At 38.6% G+C, this 25,216-nt stretch overlaps 1 protein-coding gene across 10 annotated transcripts in view; it reads left to right on the forward strand.

The window, feature by feature from the left end:
• The window catches only part of LOC103473951 (voltage-dependent N-type calcium channel subunit alpha-1B-like), a 73,693-nt gene that overhangs the window by 36,278 nt on the left and 12,199 nt on the right, over positions 1–25,216 (forward strand). For 6 of the 10 annotated variants that reach the window (XM_008424616.1, XM_017307830.1, XM_017307833.1 and 3 more), the window contains 19 exons: positions 477–606; positions 1,061–1,120; positions 1,936–2,042; positions 3,792–3,803; positions 5,066–5,086; positions 8,235–8,331; positions 10,185–10,345; positions 10,432–10,569; positions 12,465–12,666; positions 13,278–13,442; positions 14,470–14,580; positions 16,643–16,726; positions 17,296–17,298; positions 18,477–18,593; positions 19,208–19,273; positions 19,503–19,594; positions 19,673–19,823; positions 20,544–20,671; positions 24,149–24,245. In XM_008424616.1, the coding sequence (XP_008422838.1) occupies positions 477–606; positions 1,061–1,120; positions 1,936–2,042; positions 3,792–3,803; positions 5,066–5,086; positions 8,235–8,331; positions 10,185–10,345; positions 10,432–10,569; positions 12,465–12,666; positions 13,278–13,442; positions 14,470–14,580; positions 16,643–16,726; positions 17,296–17,298; positions 18,477–18,593; positions 19,208–19,273; positions 19,503–19,594; positions 19,673–19,823; positions 20,544–20,671; positions 24,149–24,245 (1,942 nt within the window). Of the gene's footprint in view, positions 1–476; positions 607–1,060; positions 1,121–1,935; positions 2,043–3,791; positions 3,804–5,065; positions 5,087–8,234; positions 8,332–10,184; positions 10,346–10,431; positions 10,570–12,464; positions 12,667–13,277; positions 13,443–14,469; positions 14,581–16,642; positions 16,727–17,295; positions 17,299–18,476; positions 18,594–19,207; positions 19,274–19,502; positions 19,595–19,672; positions 19,824–20,543; positions 20,672–22,505; positions 22,603–24,148; positions 24,246–25,216 lie in introns of all 10 variants that reach the window. The other 4 variants (XM_017307828.1, XM_017307829.1, XM_017307831.1 and 1 more) reach the window with 4 other exon arrangements.

A 25,216-nucleotide genomic window follows, 5' to 3' on the forward strand; every position in this document is an offset into this window, starting at 1 on the left:
AAAATAGCTACAAAACTAAGAAACACAACAGCAAAAACTACAACACAACAACAAAACGTACAAAACAGAAGCATTAAGTAAAACTAAAGGAAAAGTCACAACAGGCAAAAAGCTACAAGAGAGGTTTTGCTAAAGTGGAAGCTATGCTAGCAGGTTTATCATAACTTTTGTTTCAGCACAACTTCCTGTAGCTTTTCCTTTTATGTGACCCTTCTGGACCACCGTAGTTCATAATCCATAACTATCCAGCACATCTGAATGAAAAACAGTTCTGTAAAGAAAACTGGACCAGAATAAAGACTTTCTACCAGTTATCAGAGACGTTCGGAGTCGGTTATTTGCTCGTCCGCGGTGGGTCCGGCTGGTCCGGACGGTTCTGTTCCCTAAACAACGAGGCCAGAACCATTGAGTGAAGTGTGTGTGCGCCTGGCAGCAGCAGCTCCTCTGAGTTCCTGTGCGGTCGGTTGGTGTTGCAGGGTGCGGCGCTTGTGTCACTACGTGGTCAACCTGCGCTACTTTGAGATGTGCATCCTGATTGTCATCACCATGAGCAGCATCACGCTGGCCGCCGAGGACCCGGTGGAGGCCAACGCCGACCGCAACATCGTGAGTCAGAAATACACATCTGGGGCGCCGAGTGTTTGCATGAAAATGTGCGCGGCCATAAATATCTCCCAGTCCAGCTGATTCATTCGGACTCCACTGTCAAGTGAAGGAAAAGCAAAGCTAAGATGCTTTGCTACAGTATTGTAGGTGCAGCCGTGTGGCCTGGACTGACCAAAGACAGAGTGTGGCACACGTCCAGTTCAGTCAACCATTTCCCTTGATTTCCTGCTGTGACACCGAGCCACGTTGGGAACAGATGCATGCAGACAAGTGGCCTGAGCTCCTCCTTTCTGACCGACAAGCACAGCTAATTAGCATTTCAGTCAGGGCCACAGAGGCAAAGCGAGGTGGAGGTGTGTGTTGGTGTGTTTGAGAAGAAGAGCAAACAGAGAGCTGGCAGGACCAACATGATGGAAACCTGACGAGTCGACTGAAATGCTTACTGTGTTTTCAGGCTCTGAAGTACCTGGACTATGTCTTTACTGGAGTCTTCACGTTTGAGATGGTGATAAAGGTGAGAACGGCTGAAGGAGTGATGACTAATGAACACGTCACGTCCACACACTTCAGTTTATTTGAACGAATCCAAACACTTTTACCCTAAAAACCTTCCATGAAATCCAGATTTAAATAAACAAAGATGGTGTTAAGGCTGGACGTCATGGATGAAAAACATATCACTGTATAAGTAATGATCATATGATCAAATAAAGACGATATCAGTCAATATTGATCATTATTGACAGGGTTTATGTTTTAAATATGTGAAATATTATCAAACTTTTATCCAGTTTTCTCTTCACGCCATTTTTTATTTTTAAGCAGTTTTGAGGCGCAGTTGGGAAACTTGAAGCTGTTGCTGTGGCAGTTACTCACAAGGTCGTTGCTAGGCAACCCAGCAGGTCGTTGCTAGGCAACCCAGCAGGTCGTTGCTAGGCAACCAAAGCGTGAGAGAGTCAGTTGATTTCCACCAACTTTGCTTAAAATCAGACAGAATGAATTTATACTAAATGAACGTAATAATTATTGAATGGTGAATAAAAACCTTCATGGTTTTTACATGCTGTGTAGATATTGTCTGTGGGTTTGCTAACGGGGTCAAAGGTTAATGGTCTCTGGGGGAGCCCCGGTCCTACCAGGCGGATTATCTACGATAAATTATTGATTTATTGTTCAGCCCTAAATGGAGTTTTGATCCCACAGCAGGTTAAAGTGTTTTTACTTTTCTGTTGTTTTCTCTCATTTTTACTCTAATTATTATTTTTTATTTTTTTTACATAATGCCCTTTCTTGTCGTTGTTTCCTCTTGGTGTTGACCTCTGACCCCAGATGATTGACCTGGGCCTGCTCCTCCACCCCGGCTCGTATTTCCGTGACCTTTGGAACATCCTGGACTTCATCGTGGTCAGCGGCGCTCTGGTGGCCTTCGCCTGCTCGTAAGTCGCTGTCATCACTTCCTGTTTGGTGCTTTAAATTTACTGGAACCGTTTCAGCCGCTTTGTTTTCTTGTGATTCTCTGGAACTTCAGGCTTCATGTCACCTGGAGGTTGTTGGTCAGATTTGCTCTTTTCTGCTCTGCTTCCATTTTTCTCTCTGTTTTTAACCGACTGCTGGTTGTTGTAGATCAGAGGGTCTTTATGGCTCCTTTGTTTGCCAGATAATTGCAGCTTCTCAGTCAATCCCCAACACAATGTCGGCTAATTGCTTCACAGTTTTGCAGAAGTAAAAAGTACACTTGTCTGGACATTTATTGGTAAACCATGAAAAAGAAAAGTAATTAATCATAAAGCAGCCATTTTTCAGTCTTAACCTGGAAAATCTGAACTTTGAAGATAATGTAATGATGGAACCGTTTTAAAATATTTATAGTCTTTAAATCAGTGAATAAATTAAAATACATTAAAAATCTGCTGTTGTTCCAGACTTTTTAATTTCCTTTAACAATAACTGGAGAATTGATTAAAATCTGATATTACAGAATTTAATGTTTATTTCTTATTTCATAATTAGTGAGTTTTTATGTGTAATGATGTAAATTCATGTGAACTGCCATGCAAATAAACTGAAGTGCTTTTCTCTTGTTGGGTGTGCAAAGGGTTAACAGCAGATTTCACTGTAAAAACACAAAATCTTACCAAGTATTTTTGTCTGGTTTCTAAGACAAAATATCTTACTACACTTGAAATATTACAAACCTAAATTATGAGTAAATTTTCAGCAATAATTTTTATTAATGAAAAAACATTCTAGTCCTACTTTCAGATTATTTTCTTTATAACATCAGAAAATGTTTTTAAGTGAAATAATCTGTCAGTTAGTTTTGTCTTATATGAAGAGTAATAAGACACTAAAATCAGAAACTACACTAAAAACACTTGGTCAGATTTTGTTTTTGTGTCATTTCTTTTGCTTAAAAACTTATTTTCTGAGCGTTTCCCCTCCTGAATGCATGAACTCAGGTTAAACGTTGGATTTTTCCAGTTTATATCAGCTCTTTGTAAAACTAAATCTTAAAGTTTTTTTGTCTTTTTCACTCGCAGTGAAGCATACTGTTGTTTATGAACAATTAAAAGCTTAATTTCTGAAATATTACACAGTAAAAGTGCCAGTGTTGAATTAACACCCTAAAGTGTCTATATGTGTCCAAATCAGCAGGTGTTAAAGTAACACTTTTGAAAGTGTTAAAAGATTGACACACATTGTTTTGTTAAATTAACATTGGTCTATAATACTGAAATGGGTTTAAGAAAAGTTAAACTTTCCATTTCTGTGTATTGTTTTGATTATTTTCCTCTGGATTTGATTGATCTTGGCACGTTGTGGGTCAATTATTTACTTTTTTTAACACCACATTATGTTTTGTGATCAACACTGCACTGGTGTTACTTTTAACATATTTTAACACTAACACTGTTGTAATGCTAATGTGACTCTCGGTATTGTTGAATTTAACACCAGCTGACTTGGACACATAGAGACACTTTTGGGTGTTAATTCAACACCTGCATTTTTACTGTGTATCAGTAAATCAGTAGATCAATCTGTGTGTTTCTGCTGTTTCCTCTGAGGTTCTGCTTTGTGACATTCCCCCTGATTTTACTGTCTTATTGCTGCTTCTTCTTCTTCTCTCTGTTGCTGCCACTTTGTCCTCCTCTGTCTCTGTCTCCTGCTCGCCTCGCTCTCAGGAGCCTCATGGGGTAACGCCTGCTCTTTCTCCTCCTCTCTTCCCTTCACGTCCATCAGCCCCGTGTCGCTCCGGTTTACAGCCTTCGTCTCGCAGCTAAACGTCTCCAGCAAATGTCACATTTTGTCATTATCATCAGAGTCATGATTGAACAAACTGGCATTTACTCTGTTTCCGTTGTATAAGCTCACATCCAGGTTGCGTAACTGTAATCACCTGCTTTAAGATCCTCCGACGGTTTAAGATGCGACCAAAATGTTGCGAGAATGATTTGAATTTGCTTCAATCCACAACTTCCACACATTTGGGAATAATCTATTTAAGCTGGTAATAAACAGAGTGAATGTTGTTCGACCCAAACTCACATTTTTACCAGATTTTTCATTATTTTCTGGTTTTGGACAGATTAGTGAGATTATTTTCTGTTTTTCCGCTCATCTCCTCATCAGTTTGTCTTCCTTACATCAGTCAGATTGACTGCGTTCACAATGCAAGGGTTAATGGTTCCTATCAGTCCTGACTGCAGGTCCAGTCACTATTTAAACTCTATGCAATGGAGTGACTGAGTTTTTTCCCCCAAATATTCCTCAGAAAAATATTGGAAGAAATGTAAACATTTTCTTTAGATCAGTGTTGAACTCTATGAATAATAAAGTTAAAAATCCTTTTGAAGGTTTTATTTATTTTCCCTCTTTTCTGATGGAAAACGCTTAATAAAAATAATTTATTTACATTTGATTAAAAATTATCACCCTAATAATTAAAAGTCAAAGTCGTCACTGTGACTGCGCCGCTGCAAAACCCAAACTCATGATGTTTTTATCTAAATATTTTTCTATTCAAATCAGCCACTTTGTGTTTTTATTGTTGTTTTTTTAGCTGTTATCCCTCCAACACTCTGGTTCCTCAGAGAGTTACACAATCTGCAAGAAGCTGGAAATGAGAGGCGATAAAAGAAATAAAAATGAAGATTTAATGCCCTTGCAATGTGAAGTGATCATCATCAGTGTCTTTTATTCAACCTTGGCTCATAAATTTGATTTATTCTCACTGCAGTTCTTCAATTTAGAGTTTATTAAACCTGCCTGTTGCTCTTTTTGTAATTCCTTTGCGTTTAATTTCAACAAGCGCTCTTCTTTAGCGTGTTTTCAGTCTGTAAGGTTAAATAAAGTCTTCATGTCTGTTTAATCTGTGCTTTAAGTGTTTGCTTAGTTCCTTCTATGCTGGTGATTTCTCTGTGCTGTCTGCCTGCTTATCATTTCTTTTCCTCATCAGATCACAACAAAGTGTGGCCAGGTGGGAAACGCCCCTATTTTCACCCAATCCCCATTTTAAAAGCATATTTCCTGGAAAACATTCCCATTCCCAGGTGCCTGTAGTGAGACCAAACCTCAACCTTCACTGCAAAACAACTCAACCTTACCAAGAATCTGTGGTCTAATTTCTGCTCTGAATATCTTTGTACGCTTGAAATATGCTATAGATTTTCACCAAGATGTAGGAGCTTGTTTTAAATCAATAATTTATTAATATTGATTAAAGATTACTAGTTCCACTGGCAGATTATTCCACTTATAACAAGACAGTATTGTCATGTAATAATCTCAGATTTCTGACTTTTTTCATGATTTTGACTTAATCTCAGAATTAAGTCAAAATTAATTCTGATTTAACTCAATTCCTGCTTTTATTGTATAATTTTAATTTCCTTCTCATAATTTTGACTTTAATAGCAGAAGTCTAAAGTTAATCTAGCAATTCACATTTTTTCCTCAGAATTTAGATTTTTTTCTCTGAATTCTCACTTTAATCGTACAATTCTGACTTTATCTGGAGAATTCTGACTTTTTCCTAATAATTCAGAATTTCAACATTTTTGTCCTCATAATTCCGACTTTAATGGGTGAACTCTGATTTTTTTGTTTTAATTTAAAAGCTGCTCAACCTCTCAGCTAGCTGGGCTAGGTTGGTGCAATCAACTGACTCACTCCGTCTTTGGTTGCCTAGCAACGACCTGCTGGGTGAGCAGCAGTTTCAAGTTCCCCGCCCCCCAACTTTGGTTGCCTAGCAACGACCTACTGAGTAACTGACACAGCAGCAGTTTCAAGTTTCCCCACTGCGCCTAATAACTGTTTAAAAAAAAAAAAAATTTCTGATACTTAAAACAAAGAACTTATCAATAACTATTGATATCGACCGGTATGAAACGGTTACTGTCCAGTGATGGTTTTAATTCAAGTGTGCTGAGGTATTTCCAGTAGAAACTAAACAGAAGTCCTTGGTAATATTCTGTGTTTTTGCTCGTTTTTATCCTCCTGAGCCAATATTGACAAACTAAAGTTATGGAGACAATATTGGGAACGCCATTAAATCGATTTCAGAAGCTGAATCTGCTGTGAACAGCGTTTCTTTAAATCAGCGCTGGTCTTTGTCCAGCTCTAAACTCCTAAAATCACAGTTTAAGAAGCTCTATCAGGTCAACTGAAGGAGATTAAAGCCTTTTACCCCTTTAACAGAGAGCCAGCCTCTTATTCTGTTTAAACTACCAGCTTTTTGATTTTACTTTACCTCATAGGCCATAGACAGCCTTATATTTTACTAGAAATACACAAATTCATGACTAGTTTCTAGAAATAAGGTTAAAAAAAACAACTTTTTGTTATAAATTGCTTCGAATTTTAATTTTAGTTTGTATTTCCCCCAAAATACAAAAGTATAGCAGAAAACCTTTATTTGATTTTCTCTCCAAGCAGCCAAATATTCTTCTGATCCTCTGAAATGCTATAAATCTGCAGTTCTCCGTTCATTTCGATGGGATTTTTTTTTGGTTTGGCTGCTTTTTCACTCAATGTCTGTCGACTTTCTTATACATTATATTGTAAAATAAAACGTTGAGCTCTTAAAAATGAGATAAAGTGGAGAAGGAGTCAGCCTGAAAACCTGCAGCATCTTCAGCCTGTGAAATCTATTCGACTGTTCCGACCATTTAAACACGGGAACAGAAACCACAGAGTCTGCATGATGCATGACAGCTGCATGATGTTTTACTGTAAAACTCCCAAAGTCACAATGTTTGGAGTTTAGCACTTTTTACCGAAGAACAAACTCAGGTTTGTTGTTGTTGTTTTATATGGAAATGACTAAAACTTTTTTTTTTATGGTAGGTCATGGTAAAAAAAGGATGAAAATCTAAATATACTGAATTTTTGTTGGTTTTCTGGTGAGCAGATGCTAACACGTTAGCGCTCCTTAGGGCTGGATTCAGTCAAGCAAATAAAATAAAGGCAGCATCTGCTCTGATACTCCTTATTTAACCATATTTAGAGATGTACATTTATATTTTTACTGCATGTTTTTCTTTGCAAACACTGATCAACATTCAGTGTTTGATAATTGCTCAGTCTCTATTTCCCTTTTCTATGGAAGTCTGTTTCCTGTGTTTCTATGCTGCATTTCGGTTAATACATATTTGTTATACAAACAATTTGATTTCCATAAATTAAGTGGAAAAAAACTCCCACAGTGTTTGACTTGTGTTCCAGATTGTTCCAAACATTTTACTTCATGTCCTCGGCCCTCTGCTATGGAAGAAGATTACTGCCACAATGAACAGAATTTTGTGAAATCTCAGAATTCTTATTTTTTTAATCTGAATTCTGACTTTAATCTCATGATTTTGACAATAATCTCAGAATTTTTCTGTCAGAAATCCGACTTTAATCATACAATTCGGACGTTAACTGCAATCTTTTGACCTTTTCACACATACATTTCAGAATTCTAACTTTTTTTCTTCAGAATTTTGACTTTCTTTCTGAGAATTTTGAGTTTTTTTTCTCATATTCCAATTTTAATTGGAAAATTTGTTACCTTTCCTCATAAGTCAAAATTATGAGGAAAGACTTTATTAGCAGAAGTCTAACATAAATGTGAAAATTCTGACTTTAATCTCAGATTTCTGACCTTTTTAATTAGAATTATGACTATTCTTTCATAAATGTATCTTTTCTCTCACAATTTCAACTTTTTAATGTTTTGAATTTTGAAGTTAGTCTCAAAATTTTGCCTTTTTTTCTCTGAACCTATTCTTCTTTTCTCCTGAATTCTGACTCGCTTTAATTTTACAAATCCATCTTAAAATTTGAGAAAAAACTTTGTTTGCTTTTTTTTGTTTGTTTTTTTGTCATTGACCATAATCCTTTTAAGTAATCTTGTGGTAAAATCAATGTAAGTAAAAGAAAAGAAGGATGAGTTGCATAACAGAGGAGCAAAGAATAGACACAGTTGTAACTCCGTAGAGTTGGATAATCCCCTGACCTGCATGTTCTCCACTAACCGAATGCTAACAGCTCTGATCAGTTTACCTGCTGAATCTGATCAAAAGTTTAAGCTTGAGTAGATGGCAGCGTTTCTCCCAGACTAACGGCGTTTTCCCTCCTCACAGAGGAACGAAGGGAAAAGACATCAACACCATCAAATCTCTGCGCGTGCTGCGAGTTCTGCGACCTCTGAAGACCATCAAGCGGCTGCCGAAGCTGAAGGTACAGCGACGCATCCTGGAAGTAAAGTCCAACTTTCACAGAAAAACTCTGAGCATTTGGTTCTGGACAGATTCACATGGAGACCTGAGGCGAGTTGAAGCTCAGCGGTTCTTTAGGAAGACGATCAAATAACCCATAAAAACCATCAGTGTCATTTTTATACAACAAAAATAATTTCAACAATTTCTAAAAAAAAGAAACCTGTTACTAAGGTTGAGTTTCATCCAAGTAAAACAGCCATACACTGCAAAAACAAAAAGATTTTTGGTTTGGTTTTGAGAACAAATATTTTACTACACTTTAAATAAGGCAATTTGTTTTCTCATAATTTGGACTTTAATGGAAAAAGTTTATATGAGAATTTTGGCTGCTTTTTCTCAGAATTTCAGTATTTTTTTCTGAATTCTCCTTTAAATCTTACAATTTCAATTTTAATTGCAGAATTCTTCCTCATATTTCTAATTTTAATGGCAGACATCTGATTTTTCTTTCTTTTGAATTTGGACTTTTTCTCAGAAATTCATATTTTTTATTCTTTTTTAATATAAAAAAACTGTTGCTGCGACTGGGTTTTATGAATTCCATCCAGTTTAAATAGCCACATCTTACTACTGGCAGAAACGGCGAAGAAGACAACAGGAAGTAGATAGAGGATGATTTTGTTTTTGCAGTGTAGTATCACTAAAATGTCTTAAGACTTTGTAATGTTTAATGGAAAATTTCTCTCCAAATATTTTATGAATTAAGTATTTCTCAACCAATCAGGCTAAAGTTTGACCAACATAAACAACAGCAGCAACACAGAAAGACAAGCCTTTATTTTCTCCAGATGGAGAAATGACAGCTTCCCTTTGCTGATCGTCCCAAAGCAAAGCCTCTCACAGGACTGATAGAAGTGAAGGAGTGAGACAGATGGGTGTTGGCAGCCAGCCGTCTCCGTCTCTCTGTCTCCRGACGGAGCGCTGCTGGTGGAGGAGAGGAAGAATATGCTCCTGATGAACGTCACTCATGCAGCAGCAGGTTCATTGGTTGGATTGCATGTCAGGACAGATCAACAAAACTCTTCATCCTGAATACAGAGATGATGGTGGAACAGACAGACAGAAATCTGAAAGACTAAAACACGGGAACGGAAACCTTCCTGTTCACAGGAAGGTTAGCCAGCTATCTAGAGAGAGAGATGGCTAGCTAGCTAGCTTTTCATCTGTCCAACCAACCAACCAACCAACCAACCAACCAACCAACCAACCAACCAACCAACTACTTAGCTAGCTAGCTATCAATTGAAATAGCTAGCTAGCTAGTCATATAGTTAATCTAGGTTAGCTAGTTATCTAGTTAACCTAAATTAACCAAGTAGTTAATTCCTGTTTGCTATCTAGTTAGCTGATGTATTTTTGCTATCTTGCATCATATGACTGTTGGGATTGTCTCTGAATAACTGTATCATCTGAAAAGTATATTTGATTATATACTGATTGGGTTGAGAGCTAACACATTCATTTGTGTACAAAATAAGGTAATTACATTATAGTAATACTTATTCAAGTTAATAAATCTTATTTTTTGCAAATTAAAGCCACAGTGAAGCAACATAAATACAATCACTGAAAACCGAATGAACAAAACCCCATTAAAACTGAAAGAGATTCTGACTTTAAATAGGAAATGATGTAACAGTACAACATCTTGGTATTTTTATATCTCGATAAAACGTGAAAGTTTCTCGCTATAACTAGATGTTGTTCCTGAATCTCTGTTAGCTAAACTCTTGTGTAACATCCTGTTAGCGTTGTGCAGCTGCTCGCTCATCATTCCTGACTGCCTGTTTTTGTCCGTGTCGTCGTTTTCAGGCTGTGTTCGACTGTGTTGTGAACTCTCTGAAGAACGTCCTGAACATCCTCATCGTCTACATCCTCTTCATGTTCATCTTTGCTGTTATCGCTGTTCAGCTCTTCAAAGGCAAATTCTTCTACTGCACCGACGAGTCCAAAGGTCTGGAGAAAGACTGCAGGTAGTTACCAGAACACATCCCCCCACAGCTACCGGTTGATTTACTTGTGTTTTTTAGTTTCTGTTATCCGCTCTCCTTCCTTGCAGAGGTCAGTTTCTGGAGTACGATCGTGAGGAAGTGACGGCTCAGCCCAGAGAGTGGAAGAAGTACGAGTTTCACTACGATAATGTTCTCTGGGCTTTCCTTACGCTGTTCACCGTCTCCACCGGAGAGGGCTGGCCACTGTAAGTCATTAAAACATGTTACTAAAGGGGACCTACTAATCAATAATTCACATTTTACATGTTTTCATTCCTTCATTTGGTTCTCCAAAGCTTCTAAGAACAACCTCCCACATGTTTTTTGGCAATAAGTTCATGTTTTTTGATGTCTGATAAATGAGCCGTTTCAGAAACCTCCAGAATGTAACCTAACAAATCAGCAGGCACTGCCTGTTACCTAGCAACCCCAGCAGAGTTCCGCTTGTTGCCTAGCAACCCCCGTGGAATTCCAGGACATTTGGTTAGCTAGGTTTACCAAAAAATATGAAATACTTATACTCCTTTAATGTATTTTAATGGGATTTTATGTGATAGATCAACACAAAATAATGACATCTAGTAATTAATTAAAGGAACTCTGGTCAGATGAGATCTAAATTAAAGTTTAACCTACAAACAAAATGCAGCGTGAGGCAGAAAACTGACAGTCGCTCGACAACAATTTCTGTTTCTCCATCTTCATATCTGCTGTTCCTGTTACAAGAGCTTCACAGGCAGCAGGTAATTATACTGCAGCTTATGGGAAATGAGCAGATTGTGATAAAAACAGAAAAGATTCCTGCAGAAGCTGCTAAAACTAGCCGGAGGAGGATTGGAGCCCGCGCCGCCTCTCTGCAGACACCTGTAATCTGAGAATAATGATTCAGATCATTTCGTTTTACACGCTAAAGTCCTGCAGAAACCTCTGATCCATGCGGCTTTACGTTGAATCATTGAAGTATTTTGGTTTTGTGTCTGGTGCAAATGTGTTGGTTTGCTTTCAATAAGGCAAAAATAACTTAAAAAAACTTTTCAACAAGAAATAGGAGCTTATTTAGTATCAATAATTCCTTAATATTGATGGAAAAGCTCTAGTTCCAAAGCAGGTTATTTAAATTATAGCAAGACATTTTCCCATGTTGTAAGTGAAATAATTTTCCAGAGGAACTAGTAATTTGTCATCAATATTAAGAAATAATTCATTTAAAACAAGCTCCTGTTTCTTGTTGAAAAGTTAATTGTTAGTCTTCTGATTTCAAGTGTACCAACATATTTGCTTTAGAAACCAGACAAAAAATACTTGGTCAGATTTTGTGTTTTTTGTGTGAAGATTTGTTTCTGAAATATCTTCACCTTTGTTGGCTGTTTTATTTACAGCAGCTGCGTTTCCATACACTTTAAAACTGCACAAATTGTATCAGATTAAATTTTTCATAAAACTGCACTGGAAGCACTTTTTCTCATCACTGAGTTAGATAATCAGTAACRGGATGTTACTACTGGCAGAAATTACAAAGAAGACAACAGGAAGTAGCTGTATGATGATGGCACTGCTTATTTTTAACGAGTTATCACATGAAAAAACTTATTCACATGTGATTTGTATTTAATTTCTTATTTAATGGAGACACCATAACTGGAAAATTATATTTTTTTCAACATTAGTGGAATATCAACAAAGTTTCACGTCCATTTGTATTAAAAATGCAGCTAATGTCTCTTCTTTAAGTTGTATTCCTGGAGCACATGGATGGCTCAGAAATAAAAAAAAGAACAAAACCTTTGAAAACAACGTCCAAAAGAAAACTTGGAAAGAGTTTCAGAGAGCCAGAAAAACCACTTTAGAAGATAAGAAAATAATTTGCTCTGATCTATTTCTACTAATACGCTCTTTGGCGGGCGGTTATATATTTAGTGACAAAGGCAGATGATTATCTCAGTGCTGCGTTTCCAGCATTTCATTTTCATCGTCTCACCAGATTAAAGTTCTTGGAGTTGAAGGAAGCAGAGCAGAGGAAGCGTTTTAATCTCTACAAATGCGTCGTAACAAAGCGTTTTATCTCTGAATGTTTGATAATCTCCAGAGTTTCTCTTCCCAGGGTCCTGAAGCACTCTGTGGACGCCACGTACGAAGACCAGGGCCCCAGCCCGGGCTTCCGCATGGAGACGTCCATCTTCTACGTGGTCTACTTCGTGGTGTTTCCGTTCTTCTTCGTCAACATTTTTGTAGCTCTGATCATCATCACCTTCCAGGAGCAGGGAGACAAAGCGATGTCGGAGTGCAGCCTGGAGAAGAACGAGGTGAAGCTACAGTTTATTTCTCCTAAGTGGCTTACAGAAGACGCCATTAAAAGGATAACAGGAAGGCTTTCTATTTGCATTCTACACTTATGCTAAGAGTGGAGCTAGTATTTCGGTTAGCGCTATAGGATTTTAGCTAACTTCTTTAGCTTCCTCCGGATTAATTTCACTGAAGTGATAATTTACTTGGTTGTTTTATAAACTTTCAGCCGAATATAGTTCAACGTCTATGTTTTTGTTCCTTACATTTTCCACATGTGATGTGGTGGCACAAGTTACACTTATTCTGTACCCAGAATGCAATGCTGCTGCTACAGTAAAATGAGAAATTAGCAAAATCAGCAACGGATTTAGCAATACTAACAGCTATATTATAATATAAGTGTACAATAACATGTTTGACCCTGTTGAAGTCAATAGTATATACATGAAATTAGCGCTTTAGCGTTAGCAGAACAAATGTTTATGACTGATGCTTTAGTGCTAGCAGAGCTAGCTAATTTCTTAGTTAGCAGTTACCGCCACTGACTTTGACTTTAAAAATCTCCAAAGGTTTTTCTCCACCAGAGAATATTTCCACCCAGTCAGTTGTTGCTTTGTCTTCCCCACAGAGGGCCTGTATCGACTTCGCCATCAACGCCAGGCCGCTTACACGATACATGCCGGAGAACAAGCAGTCCTTCCAGTACAAGATGTGGAAGTTCGTGGTGTCGTCACCTTTCGAGTACGCCATCATGACTTTAATCGCCCTCAACACCGTCGTCCTGATGATGAAGGTCAGATCTCACTCTTGAAAACTTTTTTTTTAAAACCTCAGGCTTGTATCTAATCTGTTATGGAGGAAGTTTGTCTAAAAACAATTTGTTATTCCCCTGCTTCTTGATCAGGCGGTAGAACAACTCCGTTAACTAAATGAAACCTCAAGATGTTGGTATTATTAATGTAGTGCGCCTCAGCAAAGGGGAAAAAATAACGCAGAAAAACCATTAAAGAACAACTCAAAACCACTTTTTTATCACTCTCCGTGTCAGCTATACTACAAAGACTCGTTACCGTAGCAACTGACAACAATGCCACTTTATGTTTCAGGATTCAACACCAAAAAACAATTACAAGCATTTCCCACACAAAGAACAGAACATTCAGTCTGTCACAGTTTAATGCTTATAGGCCTGGTTTTAGTTTGAAATAAGTGATTATTGTGACCGATTAGCTACTGCCGCTATTAGCGAAGCTAACACTGCGGTGGTTGATTGGCTAATTTAAACCACTGCTCTACTGATGATGTGTCAGAGTTGGTGTTTAGGTCGACGCACCAAATTCCACAGCACATCTATATGTTATGGTTATCATAGTCAAGCTAGCATAGCTGACATACTTGCCTCTCCCTTGCTATTTTTTCCTTAGTTGAAACTTTTTCCTGACTATCTAGTGGTCATAGTGTTGGCAATCAGTAGCAAAGCACGGTGTCCCTTTTTCTTTTATATATCAGACGTACATTTAAGATTTAGCTAGCAGCTTTTTGTCCTCTAGCAGGAAGATGAGGGTGTGACATCATGCTGCTCCAGCCGACCCAACACAACAGAACCGTTTACTATAATGGTAGAGTTTCATGTCATAATCATCACACGCAGCCCACACAGATATTTTAGTGGGTTAAAGTGTAACTGAGGCATTTTCACCAAACATAAAGCTTGTAATGTGAATAATCGAATGGCTGCCAGCTGCTTTTCCTCCTTCAGGTTCATATTGTTATGCAGGCTGCTGTAATATTCAGATCCCGTTTCCTCTTTTTGTCCTCAGTTCTACGGAGCTCCAATGGTGTACGAGTCTATGCTGAAATACCTCAACATCGTCTTCACTGGCCTCTTCACATTAGAGTGCATCCTCAAGATTATTGCTTTCAATCCACTGGTGAGCTGTTGAAGATAATCTTCTGCGCTCTAAACTCTCGCTCTCTGTTCTGCGGTTTTTATATTTTTATGTGGTGCAGAGACTGAATGAGCATATTATGGTCACTGTAGGTGAAAAAAAGATTAATCCCAAACATTTTCTAGAGTTTGAACATTTTGTTCCAGCTCAACTCTGATTAACTGTTAGCTATGTTCTGATTATTGGTTAGCCTATTTTGATTATGGTCAGCTGTTAGCTTGACTCCAGGTAACTGTTTTAGGGCTGTAGCGACTCCTAGAATGATTCCACAACCGTGATTATTAAATTTCCTTGAGGCGGGTGCTGTGGGGACAAACACAAACCACGTAAGGAGGCCTTAGTCCTCGACGCGGCTGTCACAGGTTCGATTCCCAGCCCTGGTGACTGTTGCTGCATGTCCTCCCTCTCTCTCAATACCCTACCTTCCTTTCAAATATAAAGGTCACTAGAGCCTTAAAACAATTAAATAAGACAAAATATCTGCCTCAAAACTTTGTTAAATTGCGTTTTATTATTTAACGCACCGTGTTTTGGCCGAGTGATTATTTGTGTTTCGCAGCACTCTCATTTGCGCCTATGAGTTGTAGCAGCACAGCGTCCTATTTTCAAGTTCGGTCTAGGGGAATTTAATCGATTGATGTCTAGTTATTGTTTGACTTGCTCTAGACTCAACTCTAGGTAATAATTAGCTTTAGCCTTCTGTAGCTTTTAGCTTGACTTTGTTAAACGTCTAGCTTTGTACTGCCTCTGTTTTTAAGATGGCTCAATAAAAGGTTTCTTTACATGTGCAATGATCAATACTGTTAAAATGTCAATATCCAATCTAACCCATACTGCATAAGATGCTGAAATAGGTTTTCATTTTCAGTTCAGGAATGAACTTTGAGCATAAATCTTCTGTTGACATGAAGCCTCCTGGTCTGCAGTGACTCGTTTCAGCTGCAGCTCAGTTCCATTTACAAGGCCCATTTATTAAATAGCTTTTCTCACACACCATTTACCTCCACCTGTTTAGCTGCTAAGCTCACATCTGCCTTTTTTAAACGCTTTGCTGCTGTAGCGGCTCAGAGAACAGCTGTGGGTTCCTGGCAGAAACCCGGCCTCAGGCTCCCGAAGACGGACCCGTCTGACGGTGTTCAGACAGAACCTCATGATATATGCAGGAGATGCTGTCAGTTCTGTCAGTATGTGGTCAGTTTGTGTAAATGTTTATTTCTTGAAACAAATAATCAGATTAATCTGATTATTCAAATAATCGATTAATCATTTTCTGGAGTATACAGACCAGTTTCTGTTGCCGTCTTGAGTCTAATCAGTTTATCTTCATGTTTAAATAGTCAGATTTACCCACAGAGGCTCAAATATACACATATATCCCCACTAATATGTAATTAAATGTCCCCTATGGCATTGTACCTCAATCAGATTTATTTTATTTATCAATCTGCAGCATATTTGACCACCAGGCTTTAGAAAATCTGTCATGTTTATTTAAGTTGGTTGGACAAAATCCAGATTTCAGCCAAAGYCCACAAATATTCAATTATATTCACGGCTGAAACGATTAATCGTGATTAATTGGTTATTGAAATAATTGTCAACTAATTTAGTAATTGATTGTTAAAGATATTACACCAAAAAAGAGGTAACTTGGTCAATAAAACTAAATACTCATAGCAGTAATTAACCCAAAACGGTACAAAAAATATGCACATTTTGCATTTAAATAAAAAATGCAAAACTCCTAGTTGCATAGTTTTAGATTTACTAAATTAATCCTACAGTATAGCATTCTAGGAAAAAAAAATTATTTTCTTATTTAAAAAAGGAATTAGATTATTTGTTCATTTGCATCTTTTTATATATTTCTAATAGTGTATGAAAATTCTTGGTTAATCGATTAATCGTCAGAATAATCGATTAATCAATTTTTACTTGTTTGTTCTTTGTGTTTTTGATCCTCACAGCATCTAATTTGTGTTTTCCAGAGATGAGAAGAATGAACTGATAATGATCTGAATATTTTTGTGCCTCTTTGTTTCAGAACTACCTGAAGGAACCCTGGAACGTGTTTGACTTTGTGACGGTGATTGGGAGCATCACAGACATTTTGTTCACAGAGATCAATGTAAGACCTGCAGCCACTTTGTGCAGCGTCGCATTTCCTCTGCGTCCAACAGACGATTAAACTTCGGTGTCACATTAAGCCAATGTAGTAATGTAAAAAAGGATCAAATTAGCCTTTGTGTGGTGGTTTTATTTTGATACATTTTGCTCAACGCAATAAAATTAGATTTCCTGTTTAATAGGATTATTTATAGCTTTGCAGAAGTTTTATAAAAATGGGCTTTCCACTGTTTGTCCACCTTCAGAGCAGCAGTAGAGGCCATGCTTTGTCTTATTCTCCTCGTCTCAGTCCTTAAATCAGTAAAAGTTTGATTGAGAAACATTCAAATCTTCAAAATTAGAACATAAAATGCACAAATATTACAAATATAATCAGATGTATGTGATTTGGAGGACTGAGGCAGTGCTGATGTGGTTTCCCGTGAGTCAACGCCTGCTGTGTTTCTTCCTCTTGAGGACATCAGTCTTCTTTTCTGTCTCCTTTCTGGCTTCTCTCTTATTTCTGTTTGGCTGTTTCCATCATCTGCTGTGTCTGCTGGTGCCTCACTCTGTCACATCTGACACCTCTAGACGGTAAGTGGCTTTTCTTGTCGCCTGCTGGTTCTTCTTCTTCTTTTTTTCCTTTCAATTTCGCCAGCAGTGTGTGCGCCGTTCAGTCTCAGTTTAAAGCGTCGGCTGTTTCTCTGACGTGACGTGATATGAGAGAAAAGATAAACCGAGAGCTTCAGCTGGAACCAGTCCGTCTAGAGCGCTTACAGACCGAATGTCGAACAAGAAAATAGAAAATGTACGTTGAGTCTATCTTTAGAAGGATAAAATTTAAGGATTCTGGCTAAAAACAGGGCCGAATTTAGAAGAATGAGGGCCCCGGGGCTGGAGACAGTGTTGGTGCCCTTTCACCCAAAAAACATAAAAACATCTTTTAATCATGCAAATTACAGAACATTACCTGCAGGTACGAATTATTGGATGGTTGGTTTATAACAGACGTTCTCACACTGTGGTGCTCGGCGCCCCCTAGTGGTCCATTGGGTACTGCATGTAAACAACCGTTTCTTTCCCGTAACATGTCGCTCACAGTGCAACGCGTACTGCTAGCTTGCTAAAGGATTGTTTTTCACTCAAAAGAAAAACTGAAGACACCGGTGGAAAGAAAACTATGCCAGTAATACTTTTATAAAAAGAGAAATTCATGTTTGCAGGAATATTTTTTAGTTTCTCAGGATGAGCTGCTGAACTCTTATTGTTAGAACACGGTTAGGATTCATAGCACGATCTGGGTCTGTGATATTACAGTGACAAGACGGTGAGCAGCGCTGCACCCTGCGCTGACTTACTGCATCTTAACACCTGAAATGAAATGGTTATTTATGTCAGACTTTCTTTGGGCTGCCAAAGCAAGTCGAGTCTAATTTTCATTTAAAACACCATCAAAGTTTTAGATGTTGTTCTGGGAACTTTCCTGAACCCTCAAATGTCATTAAGTTAAGGATTTTGTCCAGGGATCTATTGTTACCTCCTGGATGGATTGTTGATTTGCTTTTGGAGTAATTTTGGTGGACGGCTGTTCCTATGAAGGTTCTCCACTGTGTATTGAGGCGACTAAGGTCTGCAGAGCTTCAGATGTTGTTCTGGAAACTTTCCTGACCTCCTGGATGAGTTGCTTTTGGAGTAATTTTGGTAGATCGGTGAAGGTTCCTGTTTGAGGCCGTCTTTATTTATCTCCTCACAGATATTTTCCTTTCTCCCAGAACAAGATGATCAACCTGAGTTTCCTGCGGCTTTTCAGAGCCGCTCGCCTCATCAAGCTGCTGCGCCAGGGCTACACCATCCGCATCCTGCTGTGGACCTTCGTTCAGTCCTTCAAGGTCAGTAAAAACACACAGTTGCATCTGTGGGCGACTGTAATGTGCTAATGAGCAAATAGCGAATAATTGTTTGTTTAAGAGAAAAGATAAAAGCATTTTTCTCTGGAAATGCAACTAATTAGCCTCTCTAATGGAGTGAGCTTCACTCTTTAACAAACGCAGGAAATACATGCTGCTTCCTTCCAGCTGAATATCGCCTCGGCGGACAGCCGTTGGGATTTCCACACGGCGCCGATTCGCTCGCTAAATCCCCCTGGGAGAAGCCGAGTTATATGTGCAGCAGCTCAGGGACTTTATTGGAGGTTTAATGTCAGAGCTGAGAGCTTTTAAGTCCGGCAACAACAGGCAGACAGTAGCTGCAGAGTCTTAAAAGGTGGCGATTTAATTACAACAACCGTTGGCCGCCTCCTCCTCCTCGCAGCGAGATAAATAGCTGGTCAGAGGAATCAGCCTGCTGGTCGAGTTCAAGTCCCTAGAGCCTATAGAAGAGCAGAAACTCTGACAAGGGAGAGCTGGAGAGATTAGAAAGAAAGGAGAGGAAATAAAAACTTTTATTTGTATGACGTCTGTTTGGAAGATGAAGGTATTTCAGATGTTTCTCTGCTTGTTTCCAGGCTCTGCCGTATGTCTGCCTGCTGATCGCCATGTTGTTCTTCATCTACGCCATCATCGGGATGCAGGTGAGCAAAAACCTGGAAATGATGCATTTTCTGTTGCTTTCACAGAACTGTAAATCAGACTGATATATCCAAAGTGCTTCTGTGTGGTCAATGCACAAGGTTTTATTTTTTCATAACTTAGTGCATTTCCATTGATCAAATTTATTCTGGAAGTGTCCTTTTGCTCAGTTCTATGGTGAATAAAAACGTATCTTTCTCCTGAAGCCTGGTTTGTGTTTCCTGTCCTCAGGTGTTCGGGAACATCGAGTTGAACGAAGAAACCTCCATCAATCACCACAACAACTTCCAGACCTTCTTCCAGGCCCTGACCCTCCTGTTCAGGTAACCTCACATATTCAGCGCTGACGCTTTGATCTGCGGCGTCCATTTTGACTGCTGGCCCGCTGTGTGTGTCATCAGGAGTGCAACAGGCGAGGCGTGGCATGAGATCATGCTGGCCTGCCTCAGTAACCGGCCGTGTGATAAACTCTCGGGAAGTTCAGGGAAGGAGTGCGGCAGCGATTTCGCCTACTTCTACTTCGTGTCCTTCATCTTCCTCTGCTCCTTCCTGGTCAGTAACTCAGGAAATCAGATGAGTTTCTAAACTCTTCTCAGAGTTTACATGGTACTGCACTCAGTATTTTTGTTTTAATTTGTAGTTTAAATATATTAGTATGTTTGAAATAAGACAAAACTGACTTCAAAGTAACTTTTCAGTAATTGATCTTCAGTTTTCAGTTTTGACTAAAAAAGCTCAATACCTTGTTAAATTTTTTCAAATGTAACAAGATATTTTTCTCATTTTAAATGAAAGAATCTGATATCAATAAATAATACGACTGATAGAATATTAAATATATTCAATATTTACTGAACTCCAATCCAGAACCGCACTGCATTCTGGGAGACGCAGGCAGAGGAAAGACTTCGGCTAGCTAAGCTAGGTTGGTGGAATCAACTGACCGACTCGTTCTTTGGTTGCCTAGCAACGGTCTGCTGAGTAAGAAGTTCCCCAAACTTTGGTTGCCTAGCAATGGCCTGCTGAGTAACTGACGCAGTATCAAGTTTCCCCACTGGGCCTAAAAAACAGCTTAAAAATCAAAAATAATGTATGGAAACCCAAGGAGTGGATTGGTGGAAAGAAAAATCAGATTTTCAAAAAAAAAACTTCAATTAATTGATAAAATAAATTAATCTCCCAGTCTAACATGTACAGAAAGACTATAGCCATCTGGTCCAAGCAGGTCAAATGTTCATTTCCTTCATTTTGTCTTTTTTTTTCTCCACCCAGATGTTGAATCTGTTCGTTGCCGTCATCATGGACAACTTTGAGTATCTAACTCGGGACGCCTCCATCCTCGGGCCACACCACCTGGACGAGTTCATCCGGGTGTGGGCAGAGTACGACCCCGCCGCCTGGTAGGTTCCTCCTGCTGCGCTGCGCTGCCGTTCCACAGGACGTCTGCCTCTGAAGGAAACAGGAAAAACTTCAGCTAAAATCTCATCCCCGCTCCGCGTCCTGCTGCTAATCCGGCAGGCTCCCCGCCGTCTGCTGCTGAGACTTCATGTCACTCCTGCAGGTTTATGTCAGGCCCGTCCGTTTCCAGGCGGCTCGCTCTGACTGCAGCGGAAATGCTAATTCTGAGCACCGGGAAGGCTAATCTGTCTCAGATTATTCTCACTTTGTTACGTTCTAACGAAGCTTCCTTTCTTTGATCAGGACGCCGTTAGAGGTGAGAGAAGGAAAATAAGGATTTGCCGTCACCTGACAGACATTATGGGGGAGGAATTATAATTTATTCCTCTGAATATGAATGAGCCTGCTGCACTGCAAAAACACAAAACCTGACCAAGTGTTTTTGGTCTGGTTTCTAGATCTAATATCTTAGTACATTTAAATTAGGCTAAAAGAACTTTTCAGAAAAGCTGGTCTTAAGCAAATAAATCCTTACTGTGGATGAAAAACTTCTAGTTCCACTAGCAGATTATTTCACTTATAGCTAGAACATTTTCATCAATACGAAAATAGAGCTTGTTTTACATAAAACAAATTCCTGTATTTTTCTGAAAAGTTACTTCTAAGTTAGTTTTGTCTTAGAAACTAAACAAAAAAAAAAATACTTGGTAAGATTTTGTGTTTTTGCAGTGTTAAGAGTGAAATTATGTCTGTTTTCAGAAATTATTTTTTTTAAAACAACAGGTTTTTACTTTAGATCTGTATGAGAAGGTTTTTTTAACTCTTTAATTTTGAACCTTTCTGAGGTAAGTTTTTATTACACTATTTTGAAAAGGTTTTTCAAAACAAACTTTTTGTGTTTAAAGTGCAGTTGTGAGTAACAGCTATAAGCAGTAAGTATCTTACCCACAACACATAGAACTCAGTGAATTCAGTGCTGAGATAGGAGGTGATTATTAGAACAAATAAAGCTAAAAACAACTCTGAGCTGGTTTAGCATATTCCACTTTAAAATGTTTTTACTTTTTAGATCTATCTTTGTGATTTTCTTCCTTTCAAAAAAAAGTCCCCAACTTCCTAAAAATGGTGGGAATCACCATAGCAACCATCCAGAAAGCGTTTGTTGTTTTCTKGATGGTTGTGGAGGAGGCTCTATTTCTGCTTTTCAAAGATGTATGGTTGTGTAATGGTCCATCTGTTTGCAGCCATTTTCAGATGGGAGTGTTAAACGTTGAGTTTGGGGGGCATTTATTTGGATATAAAGTGACAAGATGCCCTAAAACTATGGAAGCACATTGCTGTCACAGAGGAAGAAAAATGTTTGAGTGATATCACGTTGTAACTTGATACTAATCTTGTTTAAACGTGATAGTTATCTTGCTAGCTAAAATCTCAATGTCTAAAAATGATTTTGTGCAAAGGATGTAATGAATATTTTTTGTATATGCCATAGACCTGTCCTAACCGGTTCAAAAAAAAGCATAATTAAATAATTCTCCAAACCCAAATGATTAAAATTAAATCTTATGCAAAATGTCAGAGAAAATATAAGATGAAAACAACAAAAAGAAAACGTTCATGTCCAATTGGAAAAGTAGTAGGAAGATGACGGCTTATTAAATCCTTCCTTCATTTGTCTCATCCAGATATGTCCCACATCACATGTAATTTTTACTCACTCTGAAGATACTGACTACTCATAGCTACCTTACACAGCCCCATCTAAGCAGAGAAACCGAGCTGCTGTTGTGAGTTCTCCTGTTTTCTAACCTCTTGATCGTGTTTCATCTTTTTCAGCGGGAGGATTTGCTATCGGGACATGTACAAATTGTTGCGTTTAATCTCGCCTCCCCTGGGCCTGGGGAAGAAGTGCCCCAACAGGGTGGCTTACAAGGTTTGCTCTCCCACACAGACCCTTAGTTTTAAAGGAAGAGACTGTGCTGGTTCTGGACCGGTTTAGACGCTCAGCGATCCGATACCAGCGGCGAAAACAAAAACAAAACAGGCCTGCCATGTTTCCACCGGGGGGCAGCAGGGAGTCTTAAAGGAACATGCCTCTGAAAATCAATGAGCTGATTATGAATCTAGAATCTCAAAAGTTTACATTTATCTGATATATTTAATTATAAAAGTTTCAAGAAAAATGCCCAATTTTCTCGTTGCATCTGTTTTAAACAACCACAACCTTCAGTTTTATTTTATTTAATGGTTTTATTGCTAAAACCTGAGTGAAATACTCTGGGGGTTTTTTGGGTTTTTTTCTTGGATCTGTGTTCAGTCAGAAACACAAGTTGTTGTTTAAAGTGACTTCATTTCCTTGTTTTTGTTTGGTTTACTTTCTTTTGTTTTTCTTTTCCCCTAATTTTAAACTTTTCAGCTTTTATTTTTCTATTTTCCAAAAAAACAGATAATAGATATTTACATAAATCTAGTATTATAATCTTTAGTTTCAGGTAATTGCCTTTTTCAAAAGCTGATTTTCATAATTCTTTACAAAACTCTGAAAAGTGTGGCGGACTCTGGACTGATTTTGTGTGAAAAATCCAAGAATAAATTAAATAAGAACAAAACTACTATATTTAGATCAAAATCTACTTACAAAAATGTAATATGCAACACAAAGTCATCATCTTTTCAAAGGTTTTCAGTAAATAATTCTATGACATTAATGAAAAAGTACTAGATCAGTTGGCAGATTATCTAATTTATAACAAGATATGTTTACCATGAGTTAAATAATATCTTACTGGAACTTATTTCTCATCACTATTCAGGAATTAGTGATTTGAAACAAGCTCCTATTTATTGCTTAAATGTTACTATTAAGTTAATTTTGTCTTTTTTAATTGAAAATATGTTCAATGTTGAATCTGATTTTGTGTTTTTATAGTGAATGGACAGCTTTGGAAATGTATTATCTACAAAAAATATTTATGTTCTATTAAAATAGCTTATGCTCAGTTTATTGTTGGGGATTTTAGTTTTTCCAAACTGATGCAGTTTGACAAAAAGTTTGTACACCCCTGATTGTTATTTTTGTACAAATGAATCATTAATTGGTTGATCATAAAATCCCTGAAGGAAATGCTGAAGTTTGAGGTTGTAACGTGACAAAACGTGGACGTGTGAATAGTTTTCACTCACAATGTGTTTCCAGATGAGTTTCCCTTTAAATCCGGAGATTTCAAAGTTTCAACCCTACTCATTTCTCCCACCAGGTTCCTCCCATCCTTCCTTTTCTCTCCCGGGATCCATTATTGGATGAATCAATTCAGCTGCAATTGCATTCCGGAGAAAAATCCCGGAAATCTTATTAACAAAGATTTCTGTGTTTTCCTCCCATTCCCATTTTCTGTCATGTTTCTTTTCTTTTTTTGCCATTTTTATTCATTTGCTGCCAATCCGTCTCCGTGGAAATCCTCCTCCTTCCCTCATGGAAGCGGCCGCATAAGTTACGGTGACATGTACGAGATGCTTCGCGACATGTCTCCTCCGCTCGGTTTGGGGAAGAAATGCCCTCCCCGGGTCGCCTACAAGGTAGACTCCGCTTTCAATCTGCTGCCGCTCTGCTTCCACCTGCCAAACGCCTTCAGGCTTCTGTCACTTTGATGCACTCTACGTCTTCTGGCCGCCTGTTGTGATGCTGTTTCTGTCCGCCTGCGTGTCCGGGTTTGTCGTTCATCTTTTCCTCTGCAGTCAGGCTGCGTGAAACCGATCGGTGATACTACAGAATCAAAGCGAAGCAGGAAACTTCACAATTCACAGAACAAAGATGGCGGAGCTAACGCAGAACGGGGGAGGGAAACGGTCCAAACTGAGTTTGATGCGGGATGAAAAATACACTCTACCCGGTTCTATTTCGAAGTATAAGCACCCGACAAGCTCCTTGAGTTTCACCTTAATTCAACCGGGTTTATAATGTCCGCTTACACCTTGTTTCGGTGTTGTATTTTATCCGCCATTCAACATAAGGTGCCGCTAAGTACACCTCATTGCAGCCAACGCGGCGAGGACGGCCAGTCTAAAGCTTTATTTGGAAATGGGACCAATGGACCTTACCAAGCTCCGCCCAGAAACGTCCCTCGAAAGTCCCACGTGACTTCATGTCTCACATTAACAGCTTAGCTCCAATGTCTAAACATGGCATTTTTCGTTGTCTGCAGAGTATTTGAGTTGATTAGTTTAGCATTTCTGCCGGATTTTCACAAAGTATCAGCCACGACAATGGACAAGGGAACCAACAAGTTCATATCATCTTCTTTGGTTTTTGAGCCTCGCGATGCCTCCAACATTGTGTGCATCACAGCTAAAAGCTACCGGTCGATGAGAAAAACAGCAGATTCTCACACCCTCAGCATAAATATAGCCGTGGACAAGATCACTGATGCCTATTGTTCTTGCAAGGCTGGGTGAGTCGGACATTCATGATTTTGAGGGTTCGAATGTGCCTAGGACTTATACACGGTACTCTGTGCTAGCGTGGCTAACACGATTACAGTTTAGTAAAA

This window comes from Poecilia reticulata, linkage group LG12 (genome assembly GCF_000633615.1).
Source record: "Poecilia reticulata strain Guanapo linkage group LG12, Guppy_female_1.0+MT, whole genome shotgun sequence".
NCBI classification, from domain to species: domain Eukaryota; kingdom Metazoa; phylum Chordata; class Actinopteri; order Cyprinodontiformes; family Poeciliidae; genus Poecilia; species Poecilia reticulata.